At 41.4% G+C, this 23,482-nt stretch overlaps 1 protein-coding gene across 3 annotated transcripts in view; it reads right to left on the minus strand.

The window, feature by feature from the left end:
* The window catches only part of LOC124043955 (NEDD8-conjugating enzyme UBE2F), a 91,487-nt gene that overhangs the window by 61,910 nt on the left and 6,095 nt on the right, over window positions 1-23,482 (minus strand). For all 3 annotated transcript variants that reach the window (XM_046363134.1, XM_046363137.1, XM_046363135.1), the window contains 2 exons: window positions 18,427-18,456; window positions 16,468-16,533 (listed from right to left, as the gene is read on the minus strand). In XM_046363134.1, coding sequence (XP_046219090.1) covers window positions 16,468-16,533; window positions 18,427-18,456 — 96 coding nt within the window. The remainder of the gene's footprint in view (window positions 1-16,467; window positions 16,534-18,426; window positions 18,457-23,482) is intronic.

Raw genomic sequence — 23,482 nt, forward strand, 5'->3', positions numbered from 1 at the left:
GGATGAGTTAGCTACAAACAGGGGCGTGTAACTTGATAACATCCAGGCAGTTTTGATGAACAACACTCAAAGCAGCAATGTTCTAGTCCAAATGCTGCAGACCAAAGATCATTTAATGAACACAATGAACAAGTTGGATGACAAAACAGCAGAACTCCTTGAAGTTGCTGACCAAATGAATGATGGGAGAACCCAGGTGAGGAATACAGACAAAATGATCTCAGCAAGCAGAGGAAATCTCATTACTGAATCTCTCCCTCCGCACTCAAGACTTTTACCTGCAAACCATGACATTGAAGTATGTGGCCGAACGGAGCAAGTATGACACTCGCGTGTCTAAAATAAGCACTCTAAGCTCCAAACTGGACTCTGCTATGCAGCAGAATACCACCCTTAGGTACCACCTGGAGAAACTCCAGAACAGCCACGCGCTACAGCGTGACTACCCAACAAAGCAACCAAGTTTGCAAACTGAGCTCGGTACACAAAGGAGTGAAGACGACAGAAGGTTTCAGACTTTACCTCTCTCAGGTGTCCCTAGTCTTTTCCTCTTGGCCATTCGGCACAGAGTAATATGGCACCTCGTCACCAACAAAGCCAAAACGCTCTTAGCGTGGAACACCTTGACAAAATCAAAAACTTTTGCACCTTTGACCCCGTTCCAGGGAAGCCAAACGACACATACGTTCTTAGCAAACATGGAGGACGCCTTTGACGGCTACCTGAACGCAACGGGTACTGACAGGCTTTATCTGTTGAAACGACATGGTTAGTCCGTCTACAACAGCAAATCGTGCAAAACTACTCACTGAAACAGGAATGGAAGAGTTATTACCATTCAAACAAATGTTTCCGTAGAAAATGTATCCTAACTTCATTAACTACTTGGGCCCTACAGCCCACGTTGGTTTGCCAATCTCAGAACTCAGAGAGCTGACGCGAACAGCTTTTGAGGCATCAAAAGTGAGCCGCGCTAAGAGCCCTGACATCTTGGTTTTCAATATTGAGCAGGAGCACTCACTCCAGTTAGAGGGTGCGGCATCAGGGATAGGAGCGTGGAGTGATGACTCACAACAATGATATCTACCACAAAACCACCATACCAACAACCACAGAGGTCAAAATAACTATAAAAGAACATTGCCAGTGAAAAGACTACCACTACAATCAACCTGGTCACTATGATCCTGCCCACAACCCACATGGGTAACAAAGAGTTCAATGACGATCAAAACGTAAACCGATGCACTCTAGAAGTTAAGAGAAGTACAGAAGATTTTAAAAAAAATGTTTGAGAAAGAGCCAAATGTTCTGCTGAAATTAACACCATTAGAAAGGATGTAAACAATCAAATTACCCTCGCTCTCACTCGTAACCCTATCCAGGGCCCACTCGATCAAGAAACAAGCCCACAAGCTTCGACTACGGACTCTATAGACACAAACGTTGTGTCACAAGGTAAACCACATCACTATAGCCAATTCCACACAAACTCCGATCTGTTTTCACCATGAACACAAATGGCACATCACATTGGTGCGAATAACCCCTCCACTTTGTGGGGAATATGACCACAAAACACAACTCTGTAAGTTGCTACATGGAAACAGTCCTGGAGGACTGCTTAACCCATGATGAAGGGCTCTACAGTGAGAGTATTTCACTTGCATATGGCCCTAAAAATAGATGTGCGCGAACCAGAAAAAGCTTTTATGAGCAGTGTGTGAGTAAAGATTGCGAATTGTTTAAAAACTACAAGTCCCACATTTTACAAGCGGTATACGCCAACCACCGTAGAGTTTTCTGTGATGACGCAGTCCAGTCAGTCAGAGTGAGAGAAAGGTGAACACTGGAAAAAAAATAATCGGTATAGGCTATAAGTTAACGTGCAGTCATCGATAAAAATGAACCCATTAAATTTTATTTTAAGTGAAAAAGCAATGAGGAGAAAGAGGAATCCAGCGAGGGGGATTCGCAAGTTTCAACTAACTAACTAACTAACTAACTAACTAACCTCTTCACAAGGTTTACCTGAGGCGGCTAATGTTGACATGGCAGCTAACGTAAGGGATGCTGAGAAAAATGTTAGCTAAGCTGCTGAGAACAATGTTAGTGAAGCTACCGTGACCCTCGCTGTCACTTCAACGTCCACTGTAGCCTGGAGGAAGGAGAACATATAGATTTCAATGCGAATTTGCTCAAAATGATCCCATTGCTAGATTTCGAAAACAACGTCATGTTCTGCAAATATTGTAGAGGGCAGAAACAGGCGGGCAGCTAGTCCTTCGTGTCAGGAAACCCGCATCTGAAAAGAGATAATGTAACAAAACATAACATCTCGCAGCGGAATATCCAGTACAGATATCTGTCCCTGTTGAGACAGGAGAAACCATCAGGCACTGTGTCAGCAAGGCAAGTGCTGCTGTCTGAGGAGGAGAAGAGGAGGCATCTGAAATTAAAGATAAACATCGCATACTTCATTGCGAAAGAAGAACCTTTCAAATTTTTCACATTAATCCCACATATGACAATGATGTAAGATGTGCGGAGATGATTGGTAAAATTGCCGACATAATGAGAGGGCCTGTCAGCGAAGCTGAAAGCCGCAAAGCATTTTGCCATTCTAATAGACGGAGACACTGATATATCCAACACCGAATGCGAGATTGTCTTCATGCGCTTGTTGGAAGATGGGAAGCCAGTCAATCTCCTGGTCAGACAGACTCTTGAGCACTCCCATGCCATTGGTAAGTTGTTTCTCTTTACAGGCTTTATTCTTGTGTAAAGTTGAATCATTATTCGTAATGGAGATAGAATTTAGTTTGTCAGAAATACTTTTGTAGAATAGTTTTTTGTGTGTTGTCATTTGAGGTGTTTTGGATGCCACCAAGGCCGCATTTCGTGCTGTTTGCTCATTGGATGGTCATGGATGAAGAATTGCATCTCCTTCGGGGCAGATGGTGCCTCCGTGAACATGGGCCACAATGGGGGAGTGATTGCCCATCTGCAGAGAGAGGCAGGGGGGCATATAATTCCAATCCACTGTATGCCACAAAGATAATTTATTAGTTACAAACCTATGATTGAGTTTTATTTGCAAGCAGAGAATGTTAAACAGTGTGTGTGTGTGTGTGTGCGCTCTAAGTGCTGGAATGGTAAATACCACAGAATGATTGTTTTCTGCTGGCACAAGAGACAGGGGGGGGTTGAATTGTTTGGAAGATTCTGTTCTGACTTTCACAGGCTTGACCTGAATGTATTGCCAGGCTAGGGCTGGCAATACTTTCAGAAGAAAGAGCCAAAAGGTGTCTGCCGTATACGATCTTCTGAATTTGAAATGGAAGATGTATCACTTCAGCGGAAAATCCAAACAAGAGCTCTATGTTTTCGGGCGAGAGTGCTGTGTGGATATTTGCACACAGAGCCCTCAAAAAGTGTTCCTGCAGCATGGAAAAGACAAGGACCTTGCCACTGACAAAGGCCAGTACTCCGTTGTTCTGCAGCACATGGAGCACCTGGCCGTAGCATCAACAACAGCGGAAGTTCAAGGGCGGGCAAAGGAGGTAAGTTTTACACAGAAAATGTAATACCACAAGACTCAAATAAACTGTCAGAATCAAGTAATTGAACAGGTGACAGTTTATTTACTCACTACTTCACAGATAATACGGTAAATGGAGTATGTGTATTCTGCCATTTTCTTTCAGACATGTTTGAGGAGCTATACTTAGCATCCTCCTGCAAAGGAATGACCTGATCCTACCCCAAGCCACATCAGACTTGAGGAAGACAGTGACCAGACTGGAAGCACTAAAGCTTAGGGCAAAAGCAGGAGGCATGCTGGAGAAGATCCAGACCATGCTTGCTCAGCAGCAGGGTGATGAGAGGAGATTCCAGGTGTGTTAGGATGACAGCTTGTTAGGATGCAAGAGAAATCAATGATTAAAATCGATGATTAAGTGATTAAGACAGATTCTCAGTGTGAGAATCAATGTATTCGTATACAACGAGGAGAAGGAGGGAAATGCAGTGGAGAAGTCTTAAAAAAATAATAATTATAATTATATATATATATATATATATATATATATGGGAGACAGACAAATGCCCAGACATTTCATTGTGTGTTGGTGTGTGAATCTCTATGTGTGTGTGTGTCATTTCTGTTAAAGGGAATAACACTGAAGGGAAATCTGAAAGTCTTCAAAGACCTCACCAATGCCCAACTGAAGCAGCACATGGAGGCGGCCATCAACATCAGCGTGGATGATCTCAAAGCCAGGTTTGGTGGTTTGCTGAAGGATGAGGGTGTCCAGACCACAGTGGACTCTTTCAGAGTGCTAAACCCTGACACATGGCCAGAAGACCAGGCCAGCCTTCTCACCTTTTGAGTGGCAGGAGCTGTAGGACAAGTCCTACAGTGGCCTGTGGGAGACCATGTTGACAAAGGACCCCTACAGGCACGATTACAAGGCAGGCTAACAGTCCTGAGTGGCTATGTATGGTATCCTTCTATGTTTGGTTTTGATAAGTTAAATGGTAAGAGTTTAAATGAAATTGAAAGTGATCATATTTTCCCTAGAACATACTGGAGTTGGTACAGCTTATGCTGGTGCTGCCCATTTCAGCCGCCCAGTGTGAGCGAGGCTTCTCTGCGCAGAACCGGATTAAGAATTCGATAAGAAGCTGCCTTGGGGTCTCCACCAGGGAAGACCTGATGAGGATCAGCCTGGAGGGGCCTTCAGTCGAGGAGTTTGATCCCACTCCTGCCGTGGACCTCTGGCTGACCTCTTAGCGTGCCAGACGGCCAACATACAAAAGCAGCTGGCCAACTGATATACTTTGTGACTAGTAGGCATGGGTCAATGTGTGGTTTTGGTGGTATGTGCTGTTGCATAGATGTGTGCCCCTTGGTACATGCACACACACACACACAAGCAGTATAAATATGTATGTAATAAATTCTTTGTTACTTTAACATTTTACACTGTGCGCCTCAATTTCTGGGTGCGCCTACATTTTTTCATTTAAGAGCACATGTACTCCTTGGGGGAAAGAATTGTGTAGAGCCCTGTGATGCACTAATTCATTCGGCTCGACAATAACACTCATCTCTCAAACATGGATAAAATGATCTCAAAAGGGCTGTGAACCTCACTAAACTTTGGTTAAAAACAACACTAAACTTTGAGGTTTCACTCAAACTACTTCGCCACTCACAAAGCGACTCATGCCAAAACTACACTTCCAAAACGTATCGCTTGTTCACCCTGTGTATGTTACCAGCCACAAAACTGAACACCTGCTACTCTGAGCAGGCTTGATGGATCGTTTGGTCCCACTGATTGATTGGAAAAACAACCAATTATGGTCACAAGTAACCGTGCCTCCACCGACCACACTGTGTTCTCCTAATGTTTGCTGCAACACAGTCATCCACAAGGAGTATCTGTCGACAGGACCCCTTGGGGAAAATACTTTTTGATACCTCTTGGTACAGAATCTGACTCAAGCTGATATTACAATATCTCAACACATACAAAATCAGCAAACCTCAAGACTATTATTTTCATGATTTCGAGGAAGCAGTCTGAGTGAGAAACTTCCATCCTCATTGGAATCATGCAATACTGTAGCTAAGATGAACTTCCTTCAGACACTTCTGCAAGCAGTGCAGCAGTCTCAGGAAACTAAGTATCAATGTTCAGAGTGGACTCTGCTTCCGATGATACATTTTACGCTTTGAGGGTGACAGACCCCGGTAACAATGGAACTAACAGCTTCAGTCCCGCCACTGACCCGGTAACTCCAACTAGCATAACACTGTGTGATATCGCCGAAAGATATCCTCGTCTCAGTTCGCAGTTACTGAAACGGTTCCCACACGTGGACGCTGTGGAAAATGCGGGCCATGACCGTCACTAAGCATTTTGAAGCAAAAACACCAGGAGATTTGGTTGAAAGGTTACAGCCAATCTACAAACAACGCAGCTGCTGACAACTCGTACAAAGTGCACAATATTTTTGTTTGTGCCTCGGATACCAACACCAGCCGCTGGTTGGGGTGTCCGGAGACAAAAAGTGGGGGTGAATACTAGCCCAGCTCCATGATGAGCCTTGTCGAGGACGGTGGGTGGGTCGAGGCTACGTGCAACACTGTGCAAGGCCGCCCACGAGAACAGAAAGGGGCGGACAAGCCCCTCGACGGGGATAACCTTGGAATACATATTGAGATATCACAGATATCACATGCGTTCCGGTAGGAGAACAATATGGAATCAAAATCGGTAGAATAGTTAGTCCCCTTTGGTACCAGTACCAATGCCAGAAACAGTCAGCAGGTTAGAAACCTAACAAGTCAAATTGCCCTTGATAACAGCAACAGATGAGGTAGTAGTCACTCAGATTGCACCACGTGGAAGGGAATCGCAAAAACACTCTTCTGATGTTAACACACATGCCTTTAACAAATAGAACTGAAAAAATATCTGAATACTATGAAGTGGATAACACACATGTACTCAATTACATGCTCGCTTACACATACGGACTTACACACACACACCCCTGATCTTGCTCTCTTCTCGCCATCTCTCTATTGCCGAGAACTGTTTTATAATTTAATATGTTTGTTTCTTTTTTATGTATTCGTCTACAAGTTTATATATGTTTACAACAAGCAAGGGGCAGATATCAGGGGCATTGGGGAATAATAACATATTGTACAGAATACATTTGTACTGTAAAGGCATCTCTAGAGTAATGCAAGGTCTCTTTCATGATCATATGAAACATGAATTGCTTTGGAAATGCTGGGATGTTTTTCAATGATGTTAAAGGTAATTATGATGCAACTATGACAGTGATACGATATGAATTACAATTATCCTCATGAATATTAAGGCTATACCCACTACATGTTACTATTTATTTGGAAATCACACTGTCTTACTCTTACACAGACATTGTACACACTCTCACTAAATCACATCCAATACCATACACATCAACCTACTCAGAATTACTACACATAAAATATCTTGTCTTAATTTTGCAACATCTGTGGCATTGGCTCACAGGCAAACAGGCAAGGGAATAAAACAAATATTGCTAGAACCTATTTCTTGAATTCTAAATATCAGACATTTGAAAGCTCTAATTTTGACCATCACAATTCCTCTGATGGCAGTAACTTCACAAGCACTAATTATGGTCAATTTAGACTGAGAATAGTATCTAGTTATGGTAAGGGGGGAAATAAGCATAGCCAGTTCTAATTATAACGGTTTAGCAGATTATAAAAAAAGATGATCAGTCTTTACGTGGCTAAAAGAAAAGGAATATAACATATACTGTTTACAGGAAACTCACTCTACATCCTTAGATGAAGTTGTGTGGAAAAAGGAATGGGGTGGTGAAATAATTCTCTGTCATGGACAAAGGAACTCAAAAGGTGTGATATGAATTAACAAACATTTCAATCGGAATGTGCAAATAGTCAGGAATGATGATTCGCAAGAAAGGTGGATCTTTTTGATTATGAAAGTGGATGAAAAAGAGATTTGGCTCATTAATCTAAATCAGGATGATCCATGCTTGTTTGAAAACATTTATAGCAATTTGTTGAACTTACAGGCAACAAATGATCAAATCATTATGGTAGGAGACGAACACAGGTGTTAAGTTGGACGTAAAGGTAATCATTCTACAAACTATTATCACCATGCCCTTTAGGAAATCACAAATATTATGGACACATTAGAAATAGTGGATATTTGGACACTAAAAAAAACCCTGACCTAGTGAGATATACATGGAGAATTAATCAAGCTAGTCGTCTTGCCTACTTTGTCTCTCTCTTGCATAAAGGTTCAAAAAGTTTTAATAGGAGACAGAATGTGATCGGATCACCATCTAATTGGCATTCACACAACTCAGATTGTCCACGTGGACGGGGATATTGGAAATTTAATCAAAGTTCACTGGAGGACAACATTTTTAACGAAGACAAAATAATTTAGAACTGAATTTTTCCAGTATAACATAGGTTCAGGAAATCCCCTTATTGATTGGGATACCTTTAAAACGTACCTTCAGGGGTCATTCAATATTCATCAATAATAACAAAGCAGTTTCTGGCTAAAGGGACTAACAAGGGAAATCCATGAACTAATAGTACATGTAGATAGCAATAAAAATGATACCACAGAGATGCAAAATAAGTTGGAGGAAAAACAAAAAGAACTTGTGGAATTTATTCAAGCAAACTGGATAGAATATGGAGATTTTTTTTTTTTAATTCTTCCCAAATCTCCAATACAGGAATGCTAACAAAAATACATTTACTGAAGACAGTCATCTATATATCATACTCTTCGAATTATATTTTAAAATATTTTAGAGAGATGTCCTCTTTTCCGTCTCATCCTCTCCCACTGAAAGAAGATTACGGTAAGGAATTCTTTCCAAATAATATTTAAAAAATGGAAAATTAACAAATCTACAGAAAGATCAGTGAGAAGGCCAAATTAGAGGCTATTAAATTCTTTCAGCCTGGAAAAAAACCCCAGGGCTTGATGGCGTAGAGGTATATCAAGCCTTTTTATATACTAAAAGCTCCATTGTTAGATGGTTTTAACTACTCCTATAGAAATGGTAGTCTGTCAGGTACTCAGCAGGAAGGTCTGATTTCTCAGGGTATTGCCCTCAGGTAGCCTGTTTCTGGTCTCAGGTTCAGGAATGGCTGAAAATGCATAGCATTGATCTAAAATTGACCCTGGAAATAGTACTGTTAGGAGATTTGGAGAGACTGGGTCAGTCAATTACTAATATTCTTAATGAAAATAATCATCTTCAATTCGTAATCTGTGGATTCTATTCGATTAGATATAAATTGTAAGTTAAACATCACAGCATAGTTGAATGATATGTTGCATAGAAATCCGAAGAGGGTGGCCAGCAGAGATAGGTGGGAAGGGCTGAGGGAAGCTGAGGGTTGGGATCTGGTATTGGAGACAAGTGGGAGTGAAGTTGATGTGCGGGAGATAATGATGGTCAAAGATTAAAACTAGTAAAGTCAAAGTCAAAAATAAAACATAATAAAGTCAGTTTGAATGACACTGAGGGGCAGTGTTTTTACAGCTAATGCCGGTTTGCCTGAGGCTGATGCTGTGCAGGTCTTTGTACACATGTACACACACCCACTCATTCAAATAAACGCATACAAGACCACACACATACAGTGGGGCAAAAAAGTATTTAGTCAGCCACCAATTGTGCAAGTTCTCCCACTTAAAAAGAAGAGGCATGTAATTTTCAAAGGTACACTTCAACTATGACAGACAAAATGAGAAGAAAAAAAATCCAGAAAATCACATTGTAGGATTTTTAATGAATTTATTTGCAAATTAGGGTGGAAAATCAGTATTTGGTCAATAACCAAAGTTTCTCAATAATTTGTTATATACCCTTTGTTTGCAATGAAACGTTTTCTGTAAGTCTTCACAAGGTTCACACACTGCTGCTGGTATTTTGGCCCATTCCTCCATGCAGATCTCCTCTAGAGCAGTGATGTTTTGGGGCTGTTGCTGGGCAACATGGACTTTCAACTCCCTCCAAAGATTGTCTATGGTGTTGAGATCTGGAGACTGGCTAGGCAATTCCAGGACCTTGAAATGCTTCTTACGAAGCCACTCCTTCGTTGCGCGGGCGGTGTGTTTGGGATCATTGTCATGCTGTAAGACCCAGCAGTGTTTCATCTTCAATACCCTTGCTGATGGAAGGAGGTTTTCACTCAAAATCTCACGAAACATGCCCCCATTCATTCTTTCCTTTACATGGATCAGTCGTCCTGGTCCCTTTGCAGAAAAACAGCCCCAAAGCATGATGTTTCCACCCCCATGCTTCACAGTAGGTATGGTGTTCTTTGGATGCAACTCATCATTCTTTGTCCTCCAAACACGACGATTTGAGTTTTTACCAAAAAGTTATATTTTGGTTTCATCTGACCATATGACATTCTCCCAATCTTCTTCTGGATTGTCCAAATGCTCTCTAGCAAATTTCAGACGGGCCTGGACATGTACTGGCTTAAGCAGGGGGACACATCTGGCACTGCAGGATTTGAGTCCCTGGCGGCGTAGTGTGTTACTGATGGGAGGCTTTGTTACTTTGGTCCCAGCTCTCTGCAGGTCATTCACTAGGTCCCCCGTGTGGTTCTGGGATTTTTGCTCACCGTTTTTGTGATCATTTTGACCCCACGGGGTGAGATCTTGCGTGGAGCCCCAGATCGAGGGAGATTATCAGTGGTCTTGTATGTGTTCCATTTCCTAATAATTACTCCCACAGTTGATTTCTTCCAACCAAGATGCTTACCTATTGCAGATTCAGTCTTCCCAGCCTGGTGCAGGTCTACAATTTTGTTTTTGGTGTCCGTTGACAGATCTTTCGTCTTTCGTCTTGGCCATAGTAGAGTTTGGAATGTGACTGTTTGAGGTTGTGGGCAGGTGTCTTTTATACTGATAACAAGTTTAAACAGGTGCCATTGATACAGGTAACGAGTGGAGGACAGAGGAGCCTCAACCTCTTGGTGTTAGGGGGCAGTATTTTCATTTTTGGGAGAAAAAAAAAATTCCCGTTTTAAATTGTCCCGACGGATATATTACCGAATAGATATTAGAAAAAAACATTGAGGATGGATTCTAAACAACGTTTGCCATGTTTCTGTCGATATTATGGAGCTAATTTGGCGTTGTGGTGACCGCAATTTCCGGGCGATTTCTCAGCCAAACATGAAGAACAAACGGAGCTATTTCGCCTACAAAAATAATCTTTTGGGAAACAAATGAACTTTGGCTGTCTACCTGGGAGTCTCGTGAGTGAAAACATCCGAAGTTCATCAAAGGTAAACGATTTAATTTGATTGCTTTTCTGATTTCCGTGACAAGGTTGCCTGCTGCTAGCAAGGCATAATGCTATGATAAGCTATGATAAACTTACACAAATGCTTGTCTAGCGTTGGCTGTAAAGCATATTTAGAAAATCTGAGATGACAGGGTGATTAACAAAAGGCTAAGCTGTGTTCCGATATATTTCACTTGTGATTTTCATGAATAGGAATATTTTCTAGGAAGATTTATGTCCGTTGCGTTATGCTAAGTAGTGTCAGATGATGACAACGGTCCCGTTCACAGGTTGGAGTGTCACTACAGGTTAAAGAAGAAGTTATAGGTCTGAGAGAGCCAGAAATCTTGCTTGTTTGTAGGTGACCAAATACTTATTTTCCACCATAATTTGCAAATAAATTCATTTAAAATCCTACAATGTGATTTTCTGGAATTTTTTTCTCATTTTGTCTGTCATAGTTGAAGTGTACCTATGATGAAAATTACAGGCCTCTCATCTTTTTAAGTTGGAGAACTTGCACAATTGGTGGCTGACTAAATACTTTTTTTGCCCCACTGTACATGTATGTGCCAGACATGCACACAAACATATACAGTTGGCATTGCTGTTATGATTTTAGTTGTCCTTGATGTCTTTCGCTTTTTTGTGTGTTGTTTTTGGCATTGTTGTTTGCTGTTCTCTATTTTTTTTTCTCTTTAGTTCATTCTCTTGGTTGTTGGTGTAAAAGTAAAGATAAATTAATAGAAAAAGACTCAAGTTAAATACCCCAGTAAAATACTACTTGAGTAAAAGTCTAAAAGTATTTGGCTTTAAATATACTTAAGTATCAAAAGTAAAAGTATGAATAATTTCAAAATCCTTATATTAGGAAAACCTGATATAATTTATAAACAAAGCATGTGCTTAGTGAGTCCACAAGATCAACGGCAGATGACCAGGGATGTTCTCTTGATAAGTACGTGAATTGGACCCTTTTCCTGTCAAAATGTAACAATAACTTTTGGGTGTCAGGGAAAATGTATGGAGTAAAAGGTATATCATTTTCTTTAGGAATGCAGTGAAGTAAAAGTAGGCAAAAATATCAATAGTAAAGTACAGATACCACAAAAAAAACTACTTAAGTAGTACTTGAAAGTATTTTTACTTAAGTAGTTTACACCACTGTCCATAGGTCATCCCTCTAGACTGTCCGAAGCTGGTGCCTTACAGCTGTAGTTATCAACTTAGGATAGTGCCCTAAGCATGACCGCCCTAGATATGACAGACAAAATGTTATGATAGAGTAATTTAACCACAAGCATGGACGTATAGAGGAAAGTCCAATTAGATTATGGTGTGGTACATTACCGTTCAAAAGTTTGGGGTCACTTAGAAATGTCCTTGTTTGTGAAAGAAAATCAAATCTTTTGTCCATTAAAATAACACCAAATTGATCAGAAATACGGTGTAGACATTGTTTATGTTGTAAATAACTATTGTAGCTGGAAACAGATGATTTTTAATGGAATATCTACATAGGTGTATAGAGGCCCATTATCAGCAACCATCACTCCTATGTTCCAATGTCATGTTGTGTTAGCTAATCCAAGTTGATCATTTTAAAAGGCTAATTGATCATTAGAAAAACATTTTGCAATTATGTTAGCACAGCTGAAACTGTTGTCCTGATTAAATAAGCAATAAAACTGTCCTTTATAGACTACTTGAGTATCTGAGGCATCAGCATTTGTGGGTTCGATTACAGGCTCAAAATGGCAAGAAAAAAATACATTTCTTCTTTAACCTCTCTTGGGTAGGGGGCAGTATTTTCACGTCCTGATGAAAAGCATGCCCAAAGTAAACTGCCTGTTAGTCAGGCCCAGAAGCTAGGATATGCATATAATTGGTAGATTTGGAAAGAAAAAACTAAAGTTTCTAAAACTGTTAAAATAATGTCTGTGTATAACAGAACTGATATGGCAGGCGAAAACAGCAATCTACACACAATACCCCTTAATGAAAAGCGAAAACAGATTTTTTTATATATATATATATATATAAATATATATATATTATAATTTTTTTAAATATATTTACAAAAGTAGGGATAGTGTATTAATAATAAAAAATAGAAAGTATTCAGAACCTTTGCTATGAGACTCAAATTGAGCTCCGATGCATACTGTTTCCATTGATCATCCTTGAGAGGTTTCTACTACTTGATTGGAGATCTGTAGTAAATTCAACTGATTGGAAATTATTTGGAAAGGCACATACACCTGTCTATATAATGTCCCACGGCTGACAGTGCATGTCAGAGGAAAAACCAAGCCATGAAGTCGAAGGAATTGTTCGTAGAGCTCCGAAACAAGATTGTCTTGAAGCACAGATCTGAGGAAGGGTACCAAACATTTCTGCAGCATTGAAGGTCCGCAAGACCACAGTGATCTCCATCATTCTTAAAATGGAATACCTTTTGAACCACCAAGACTCTTCCTAGAAAGTGTGCATTCAGGGGAGAAGGGCCTTGGTTAGGGAGGTGGCCAAGAACCGGATGGTCACTGACAGATTTACAGAGTTCCGATGTGGAGATGGGAGAACCTGCCAGAAGGACAACCATCTCTGCAGCACTCCACCAATCAGGCCGTTATGGTAGAGTGGTCAGACAAAAGCCATTCCTCATGACAGCCCGCTTGGAGTTTGCCAAAAGGCACCTAAAGACTCTCAGACCATGAGAAACAAGATTCTCTGGTTTGAAGAAAGCAAGATTGAACTATTTGGCCTGAATGCCAAGTGTCACGTCTGAAAGAAACAGCATCATGCTGTGGGGATGGTTTTTTGCGGCAGGGACTGGCCGGCAAAGACGAATGGAGCAAAGTACAGAGAGATACTTAATGAAAACCTGCTCCAGAGCGCTCAGGACCTCAGACAGAGGCAACGTTTCACCTTCCAACAGAACAATGGCCCTATGCATGCAGCAAGTCTCTGATTATCCTTGAGTGGCCCAGCCAGAGCCACGGACTTGAACCTGATTGAACATCTCTGAAGAGACCTGAAAATAGCTGTGCAGCAACGCTCCCCATCCAACCTGACAGAGCTTGAGAGGATCTGTAGAGAAGAATGGGAGAAACTCCCCAAATACAGGTGTGCCAAGCTTGTAGTGTCATACCCAAGAATACTCGAGGATGTAGTCACTGACAAAGGTGCTTCAACAAAGTACTGCATAAAGGGTCGGAATACTTATGTAAATGTGATATTTCCATTTATTATAAATTCACAAAAATGTCTAAAACCCTGTTTTTGCTTTGTCATTATGGGGTATTGTATGTAGATTGAGGGAATGTATTAAATTGTAGAATAAGGCTGTAACCTAACAAAATATGGAAAAAGTCAAAGGGTCTAAATACTATCCTTAGGCACTGTAATTCTGAGGCTGAGACTCCCAGACAGTCACTCACCTCTCTACCGGTCATTAGAGGTCAACTCCAGAGCAGGGGAGCCATGCCTTTAGTAAGTTAATACAATAGCCGGCTCAAGAGGAGAGAATACACTTGACTCAGCGTTAAAAGGGCTCAGAGAGCACCCGTGCACAAACAGACACGCACACACACTAAAATGACTGCTCAGCATATAAAATATGCCTCCTTTCGAGAGTGACTGGCTGACAGCACTGCAGAAATAGAGAGGTGATAGAGAGGTGGCTCCGAAACACACCACATCCAAATTCATGACATTACCTCTTCTCTTGGGAGAAGCCGGGAAAACCTGTGGGTTTTGCCAACAATCACCTGTGTAGTAGAAACTCGAAGGATAATTTATCTACGGGTCATTCCGCAATTAATCACCATTATCATTCCCACAAGCTGTGAATTGAAAGAGAGTCAACTGCTGGGGCTGGGTGGTCCTCTCAATCGTGCTCTGGGGCACTGACACAGACTGTGAATGAGGAGCTAGTATTAGAGGGCTTTTCACACTGCATGATCTTAGCCCTGGGCTTTGTGCAGAGCAGATTATTTAGGTGCTCCCAATCGGAATCTTTTCAACCAAAAACTTAATAGACCTCGAGGAGTGCGGGCCTGACAGCATAGGGACATTTTGGATCTTGTCGTACCAAAGTACAGCATGAAGGTAATTGTTAAATCACCCCTCGAACAGGGACTATGGAGGCACCTCAATGTTCCAACCCATGCAAGGTATTGAGGAGCTTGGTTCTAAAACAGTTCAGTTGGTGAAATGAGATGCTATCCACTATCTCCATGCTAGATTAAGCTCTAACAGAGTTGAGCATTACAGGTGCCCCTGCTGACACGGAAATATTACTGAAGTAGTAAAGGCTCTCTTTAAAAACAAAAAAGGTCTGAGAAAAAAAAATGCAGCAGATGTGAGGAAAGTGGCAAAACATTACAAATGCACTGCATTAAACATGCATGTTGCTGTGCCCATCCTCCTGAGCCTGGACAGGGCAGGCTAAACACATGGGGCAGCTAGCCAAGTCTCCTGGCTCCACAGAGGGAGAACAACAGCTATCCTGTCCCCAGTTCCTACTACTCACTCCCCAGCTAAACCACACTGCCCTCTGTGATCTCCAAACAGGCTGTCTTTGAATACTCCAGAACAACACTGCTCTAATGGTGACAACCAACAGCGCAGTATCAGAGAATCTGCTGATACTGCACTTTATGAAGGCTAAAGGAAGGAACTGAGCTCATTTAGCAAGAGAATAAATGAGGTGCACATACCTGGAGAAGGGTGGGTGTGTGCGTGATGAAATTCACACAAGCAGGCACACACACACACACACACACACACACAGAGTTAAGAGAACAAAGTCTCCTAAGGCATGAATAATTCCAGGCTGCTCCAGTAACAGTACGTCTTCAGACTACAGTATACAGGGCAGGTATGCACTAGGCAGCGCTCTAAGACAGGACCTGCCTGGGGAATAATGATGGCTGCCTGCCTGCCATCCTGCTGGAGACAGCCTGCATTTAAATACAGGGAACAACCACTTAGGCTAGAACAGGACGTGCTGTCACAGACGTGATCCAGGACTCTCAATTACCTTCCTGAGAAGCAGAACTTTTGCCTGGAGAGCAGTTCTCAATAGGGGACTATAGAATACTCAATAATAAGTTTGTACTGGTACAGCTTGTCATTGGTGTGAGCTACAACTTTGGATAATGGTGACAATAGTCAGAAAGAACAGCACATGATTTTATTTTTATCAGTGTGATACTCAGCTGGCATGGAGTTTATGCCCTTTAAAAGCACTGCAGTCTGCAGCAATTAGAGAAATCGCTGATGTAGTCCATCTTAGATTTGACCTCCTGACCTCACTGATCCAGTTTAACTCTCAGAGGAGGTCAACGGTTTGGAGAATACAATTACTTAAGCGCTGCCACTTATTAAGAGCCTACTTCTAAAAGGTTGACTGAAGGGATTAGAAACAGCTTCCAGACTGTCATCATACCTTACTATCCTAGTAACTAGCTCACTGCACACTTGTGTTATACAGTTGTTATTTATGTAGGTTTACATACACACAGGTTGGCTATGAGTGGGATGGGGCTGGTGGGGTCTTACCTGGAGAGACAGCCAGCTGAAAGTGATGTAGCTTGTTCTCATCAGGGAAGCTGGCTTTACACGTACCTAAGGTGGGGAGAGAGAGGATAAGGGCATATCTCTCAGTTGTTATTAGCCAACATTTACATTTGAATTGATATTTTCTGGGAAATGTACATAGTTATCTTAATTATTTTTGAATCTATGTGTACATTATAAATCTTGGTCTACACCATCTTTGTTATCTCTATGTTATGATAATACAGTACCGGTCAAACATTTTAGAACACCTACTCATTCAAGGGTTTTTCTTCATTTTTACTATTTTCTACATTGTAGAATAATAGTGAAGACATCAAAACTATCAAATAACTTATGGAATAATGTAGTAACCAAAAGCATTGAACAAATCCAAATAAATTGTATAATTAAGATTCTTCAAATTGCCACCCTTTGTGCACTGCTGTCATCAAGGCATTCTTGGCATTCCCTCAACCAGCTTCACCTGGAATGCTTTTCCAACAGTCTTGAAGGAGTTCCCACATATGCTGAGCACCTGTTAGCTGCCTTTCCTTCACTCTGAGGTCCGACTCATCCCAAACCATCTCAATTTGGTTGAGGTCTGGGAATTGTGGAGGCCAGGTCATCTGACGCAGCACCCAATCACTCTCCTTATTGGTCACATAGCCCTTACACAGCCCGGAGGTGTGTTGGGTCATTGTCCTGTTGAAAAACAAATGATAATGGGACCAAACCAGATGGGATGGCGTATCACTGCAGAATGCTGTGGTAAACCTGCTGGTTAAGTGTACCTTGAATTCTAAATAAAATCACTGACAGTGTCACCAGAAAAGCACCCCCACACCTTCTCCTCCATGCTTCAGTGGGAACCACATATGCAGAGATCATCCGTTCACCCACACAATGTCTCACAAAGACACAGCAGTTGGAACCAAAAATGTCTAATTTCGACTCCAGACCAAAGGACACATTTCCCCGGGCTAATGTCCATTGTGTTTCTTGGACCAAACAAGTCTCTTCAGTAGTGGTTTCTTTGCAGCGATTCGACCATGAAGGCCTGAGTGTCACAGTCTCCTCTGAACAGTTGATGTTGAGATGTGTCTGTTACTTGAACTCTGAAGAATTTATTTGGGCTGCAATTTCTGAGGCTGGTAACTCTAATGAACGTCTCCTCTGCAGCAGAGGAAACTATGGGTCTTCCATTCCTGTGGCGGTCCTCATGACAGCCAGTTTCATCATAGCGCTTAATGGTTTTTGCAGATGCACTTGAAGAAACTTTCAAAGTTCTTGAGATTTTCTGTAATTACTGACCTTCTCTTTGCTTATTTGAGATGTCTTGCCATTATATAGACTTAGTCTTTTACCAAATAGGGCTATCTACTTTGTCACAACAAAACTGATTGGCTCAAACGCATTAAGAAATTCCACAAATTAACTTTTAATAGGACGCAACATTAATTGAAATGCATTCCAGGTGACTACCTCATGAAGCTGGTTGAGAGAGAACGCCAAGAGTGTGCAAAGCTTTCATCAAGGCAAAGGATGGCTACTTGAAGAATCTCAAATATATTTGATTTTGTTTAACACTTTTTTGGTTACTACATGATTCCATGTGTTATTTTATAGTTTTGACGTCTTTACTATTATACAATGTAGAAAATAGTCAAAATAAAGAAAAACCCTTTGATGTTCTAAAACATTTTAACGGTGGTGTATATATCAATGGAGCACTGTATTTGGCTATAAAAGTAAGAAATAACTGGTCTATGATCATCATCCATTTTCCAGTGGCTCTTAATCTCCCCCTGGTGTTCAGACAGGAGCACTACAGCCGAGCCATCCATTTACATCCACCGCTGCCTGCAACTGACTTTTCAGTTACTAATGAGCCATGGGAACATCAAACACATCATTCACATGAATCCGCAACTTTTTTTATGTTGCACTGCATACACTTACTAGGAAGGTTGGCTTCAAGTTCTGCAACTTCTGCAATATGAGAGAGAGAGAGAGAGACACGTCAGACTAAAACTAAGAATCCTGATTGTGTGGGTAGCTAGGAGAGCGCAGTCAGTGGTGTGCACCAAATCCTAAGGGAACAACATCATATCCCACGCTCCCTTACCTTCTCTCAGCCCTGTGTTGTTGGAATGCTACAAATTTACTAGACACCCCTGCAAAAAAGTTACCTTATCATTCATAGGCTGAATGCATGACTGAAACAAATATTATGAAATGGTAGCTACAGTAATTATCTCATAAATCAGGTTGTAAATTAATCAAAACAAAGACAATATGATTGATAAACCTGCAGACAGTTCAGCAAATAATTTGTACCACAGTCAGTTTGTCTACAGTTTCAAGTTAATGTCACAGGCATTTCACTGTACTTGTGTACTTCTTGCAAACTCCAAATCCAAAAATACAGTAATCAATATAGGACTAAACATTAGAAAAAACAAAACAAGCAATAAAAATAAGAACACAAGTAAGTATATATAGGGTCAGTTCCAGAACCATAATTACAATGGACAGGGACACTGGAGTGATGGAGGGAGATGTACAGTACAGTGGTGAGGTGACTAGGCATCAGTATATACTGTATGATAAACAGAGTAGCAGCAGTGTATATGATGATTGTATGAAAAGTTGAGTATAAATGTAAACTCATCAAAAAAAGGAACGTCCTCTCACTGTCAACTGCGTTTATTTTCAGAAAACCTAGCATCTGTAGATATTTCTATGAACATAAGATTCGACAACTGAGACAAACTGAACAAGTTCCAGAGACATGTGACTAACAGAAATGGAATAATGTGTCCCTGAACAAAGGGGGGTCCAAATCAAAAGTAAGTCAGTATCTGTTGTGGCCACCAGCTGCATTAAGTACTGCAGTGCATCTCCTCCTCATGGACTGCCCCAGATTTGCCCGTTCTTGCTGTGAGATGTTACCAAGGCACCTGCAAGTTCCCAGACATTTCTGTGTGGAGGGGGGGCCTAGCCCTAGCCCTCCCTCACCCTCCGATCCAACAGGTTCCAGACGTTCTCAATGGGAGAACTCTCTTGAGTGCCGGGCTCTCCGCTGGCCATAGCAGATCACTGACAGAATGAGCAGTATGGCTGGTGGCATTGTCATGCTGGAGGGTCGTGTCAGGATGAGCCTGGATGAGCCTGCAGGAAGGGTACCACATGAGGGAGGAGGATGCCTTCCCTGTAATGTACAGCATTGAGATGGCCTGCAATGACAACAAGCTCAGTCCGATGATGCTGCGACACACCACCAAAATCTGGACCCCTACAAATCAGCCGGGCTAGACAATCTGGACCCTTTCTTTCTAAAGATTATCTGCCGAAATTGTTGCCACCCCTATTACTAGCCTGTTCAACCTCTCTTTCGTGTCGTCTGAGATTCCCAAAGATTGGAAAGCAGCTGCGGTCATCCCCCTCTTCAAAGGGGGGGACACTCTTGACATACTGCTACAGACATATATATATATATATATATATATATACACACATACATATATATATATATACACATATATATATACACACATATATATATACACATATACACATATATATATATACATATATATATATACACATACATACACATATACATATATATACACATATATATATACACATATACATATACACATATAAAACATATACACATATATATATACATATACATACATATATACACATATATATATACATACATATATATACATATATACACATATATATATATACATACATATATATACATATATACACATATATATATATACATACATATATATACACATATACACATATACATATACACATATACATATACACATATACATATATATATAGCCTGCCTTTCTAGGATCTTCGAAAGCCAAGCAAACAAACAGATGACCGACCATTTCGAATTTCACCATACCTTCTCTGCTATGCAATCTGGTTTCAGAGCTGGTCATGGGTGCACCTCAGCCACGCTCAAGGTCCTAAACGATATCATAACCGCCATCGATAAGAAACATTACAGCCGTATTCATTGATCTGGCCAAGGCTTTCGCCTCTGTCAATCACCGCAGACTCGACAGCCTTGGTTTCTCAAATGATTGCCTCGCCTGGTTCAACAACTACTTCTCTGATAGAGTTCAGTGTGTCAAATCGGAGGGTCTGCTGTCCGGACCTCTGGCAGTCTCTATGGGGGTGCCACAGGGTTCAATTCTTGGACCGACTCTCTTCTCTGTATACATCAATGATGTCACTCTTGCTGCTGGTGAGTCTCTGATCCACCTCTACGCAGACAACACCATTCTGTATACTTCTGGCCCTTCTTTGGACACTGTGTTAACAACCCTCAGGGAAGCATCAATGCCATACAACTCTCCTTCTGTGGCCTCCAATTGCTCTTAAATACAAGTAAAACTAAATGCATGCTCTTCAAACGATCGCTGCCTGCACCTGCCCGCCTGTCCAACATCACTACTCTGGACGGCTCTGACTTAGAACACGTGGACAACTACATATACCTAGGTGTCTGGTTAGACTGTAAACTCTCCTTCCAGACCCATGTCAAACATCTCCAATCCAAAGTTAAATCTAGAATTGGCTTCCAATTTCGCAACAAAGCATCCTTCACTCACGCTGCCAAACATACCCTTGTAAAACTGACCATCCTACCAATCCTCGACTTCAGCGATGTAATTTACAAAATAGCCTCCAATACCCTACTCAACAAATTGGATGCAGTCTATCACAGTGCCATCCGTTTTGTCACCAAACCCCCATATACTACCAACCATTGCGACCTGTATGCTCTCGTTGGCTGGCCCTCGCTTCATACTCGTCGCCAAACCCACTGGCTCCATGTCATCTACAAGACCCTGCTAGGTAAAGTTCCCCTTATCTCAGCTCGCTGGTCACCATAGCATCACCCACCTGTAGCACGCGCTCCAGCAGCTATATCTCTCTGGTCACCCCCAAAAACAATTATTTCTTTGGCCGCCTCTCCTTCCAGTTCTCTGCTGCCAATGACTGGAACGAACTACAAAAATCTCTGAAACTGGAAACACTTATCTCCCTCACTAGCTTTAAGCACCAACTGTCAGAGCAGTTCACATGTTACTGCACCTGTACATAGCCCACCTATATAATTTAGCCCAAACAACTACCTCTTTCCCTACCCTATTTATTTATTTTGCTCCTTTGCACCCCATTATTTTTATTTCTACTTTGCACATTCTTCCACTGCAAATCTACCATTCCAGTGTTTTACTTGCTATATTGTATTTACTTTGCCACCATGGCCTTTTTTGCCTTTACCTCCCTTATCTCACCTCATTTGCTCACATCGTATATAGACTTGTTTATACTGTATTATTGACTGTATGTTTGTTTTACTCCATGTGTAACTCTGTGTCGTTGTATGTGTCGAACTGCTTTGCTTTATCTTGGCCAGGTCGCAATTGTAAATGAGAACTTGTTCTCAACTTGCCTTCCTGGTTAAAAAACCCTGGGCATCTTTATTTTGGTGTTTTTCTGAGTCAGTAGAAAGGCCTCTTTAGTGTCCTACGTTTTCATAACCGTGACCTTATTTGCCTACCGTCTGTAGGCTGTTAGTGCCTTAACGACCGTTCCACAGGTGCATGTTCATTAATTGTTTATGGCGCATTGAACAAGCATGGGAAACAGTGTTTAAACCCTTTACAATGAGCATGTGTGAAGTTATTTGGATTTTTACAAATTATCTTTGAAAGACCGCGTCCTAAAAAGGGGTCTGTTTCTTTTTTTGCTGAGTTTATGTGTGTGAGAGCAAATGATGGAATGAGTGCTTGTATGTGTGTTGGAGTGTCAGTGTGTGTGTAGGGCCCTGAGAATGTGCATAGAGACAGTGCAAAAAAAGTAAATAAATACAAGGGTCAACTCAAATGACTGTACAGTAACTGTAACCTCAACCTCACTAGGGAGTCCTGTGGGGAGAGAAGGGGTTAATCTTTTGTGTTCCCCTTTCCTTAACATCTCTGCCAGTGCTGAGGTGAGAAGTAACTTATCTTGCTCTAGGTACATCTTACGAGCTTCAATACAGTGCTGTGCAAGCAATATTAAAACAATATATCATGACAGAATTGTGAATGGACTGTCTGTACTGCATATGTATTATGAATGGGTACTGGGCTATTTCCACCAATTCAATTCATTGGACTGATGCAGTTTCAGCTCCACACCTTTACAGAAAGAAAAGCATGTTCCCTCCCTCAGAGGGAGTATTGGACTGTGTACTTTGTGGCAAACTGCCTTCAGTGGATGTTAGGGTGAATGATTAAAAGAGGATAAACTCTGGACATTATGCCCCAGTGGTAAGACACAAAACAGTAATAGCTACGGACAAGGAGGGAGGTGGAGAAAGAGGAGGGAGGACACATGCGAATCTGTCAGGGAGTCTAGAGGAGCGGATGACGACAAAGCTACATCCGGACAGTGTTCCTGTTCTGCTAACGTTCAAAGCCCACCTCCTCAATCACTAGACAGAGAGGCACAACCAGAGATGTTTGACTCTAGCTAGCTATTCAGGAAACTCTAGAGGAAGTGGTAAAATGTGACCTTGCGACGGTATCGGCTCTGCACTGTGTAGGCTAAGAGCATCCAAACATAACAGACAACTCAAATGACAGAGAGAATTTGACAACTTTTTCTGCCCTTGAGGGGGAATTTGTCTTGACCTGACCAACACAGGAAATTAACAAACAGAATAAAAGCCATTAATGCAACTCAAAGAAAGAAAAAACAATACTTGGAGGAATCACAGAGAAGAGACTGATGAAAGAACATCCACAGTGACTGAACAGAAAGACATCCATTCTCCTTTGCATAAGATGGGCTTCTGACCTTGACTTTGAATGGATTTTTAAAGAAAGCAGAACTACACAGCTTGAAACAGAACATGGAGTGTTGAGGAATAAAATTAGAGGAGATTGGTCAAGGACAGACGATTAAGGGACTGGGATGG

Source organism: Oncorhynchus gorbuscha, linkage group LG09, assembly GCF_021184085.1.
Source record: "Oncorhynchus gorbuscha isolate QuinsamMale2020 ecotype Even-year linkage group LG09, OgorEven_v1.0, whole genome shotgun sequence".
Classification (NCBI taxonomy): Eukaryota; Metazoa; Chordata; class Actinopteri; order Salmoniformes; family Salmonidae; genus Oncorhynchus; species Oncorhynchus gorbuscha.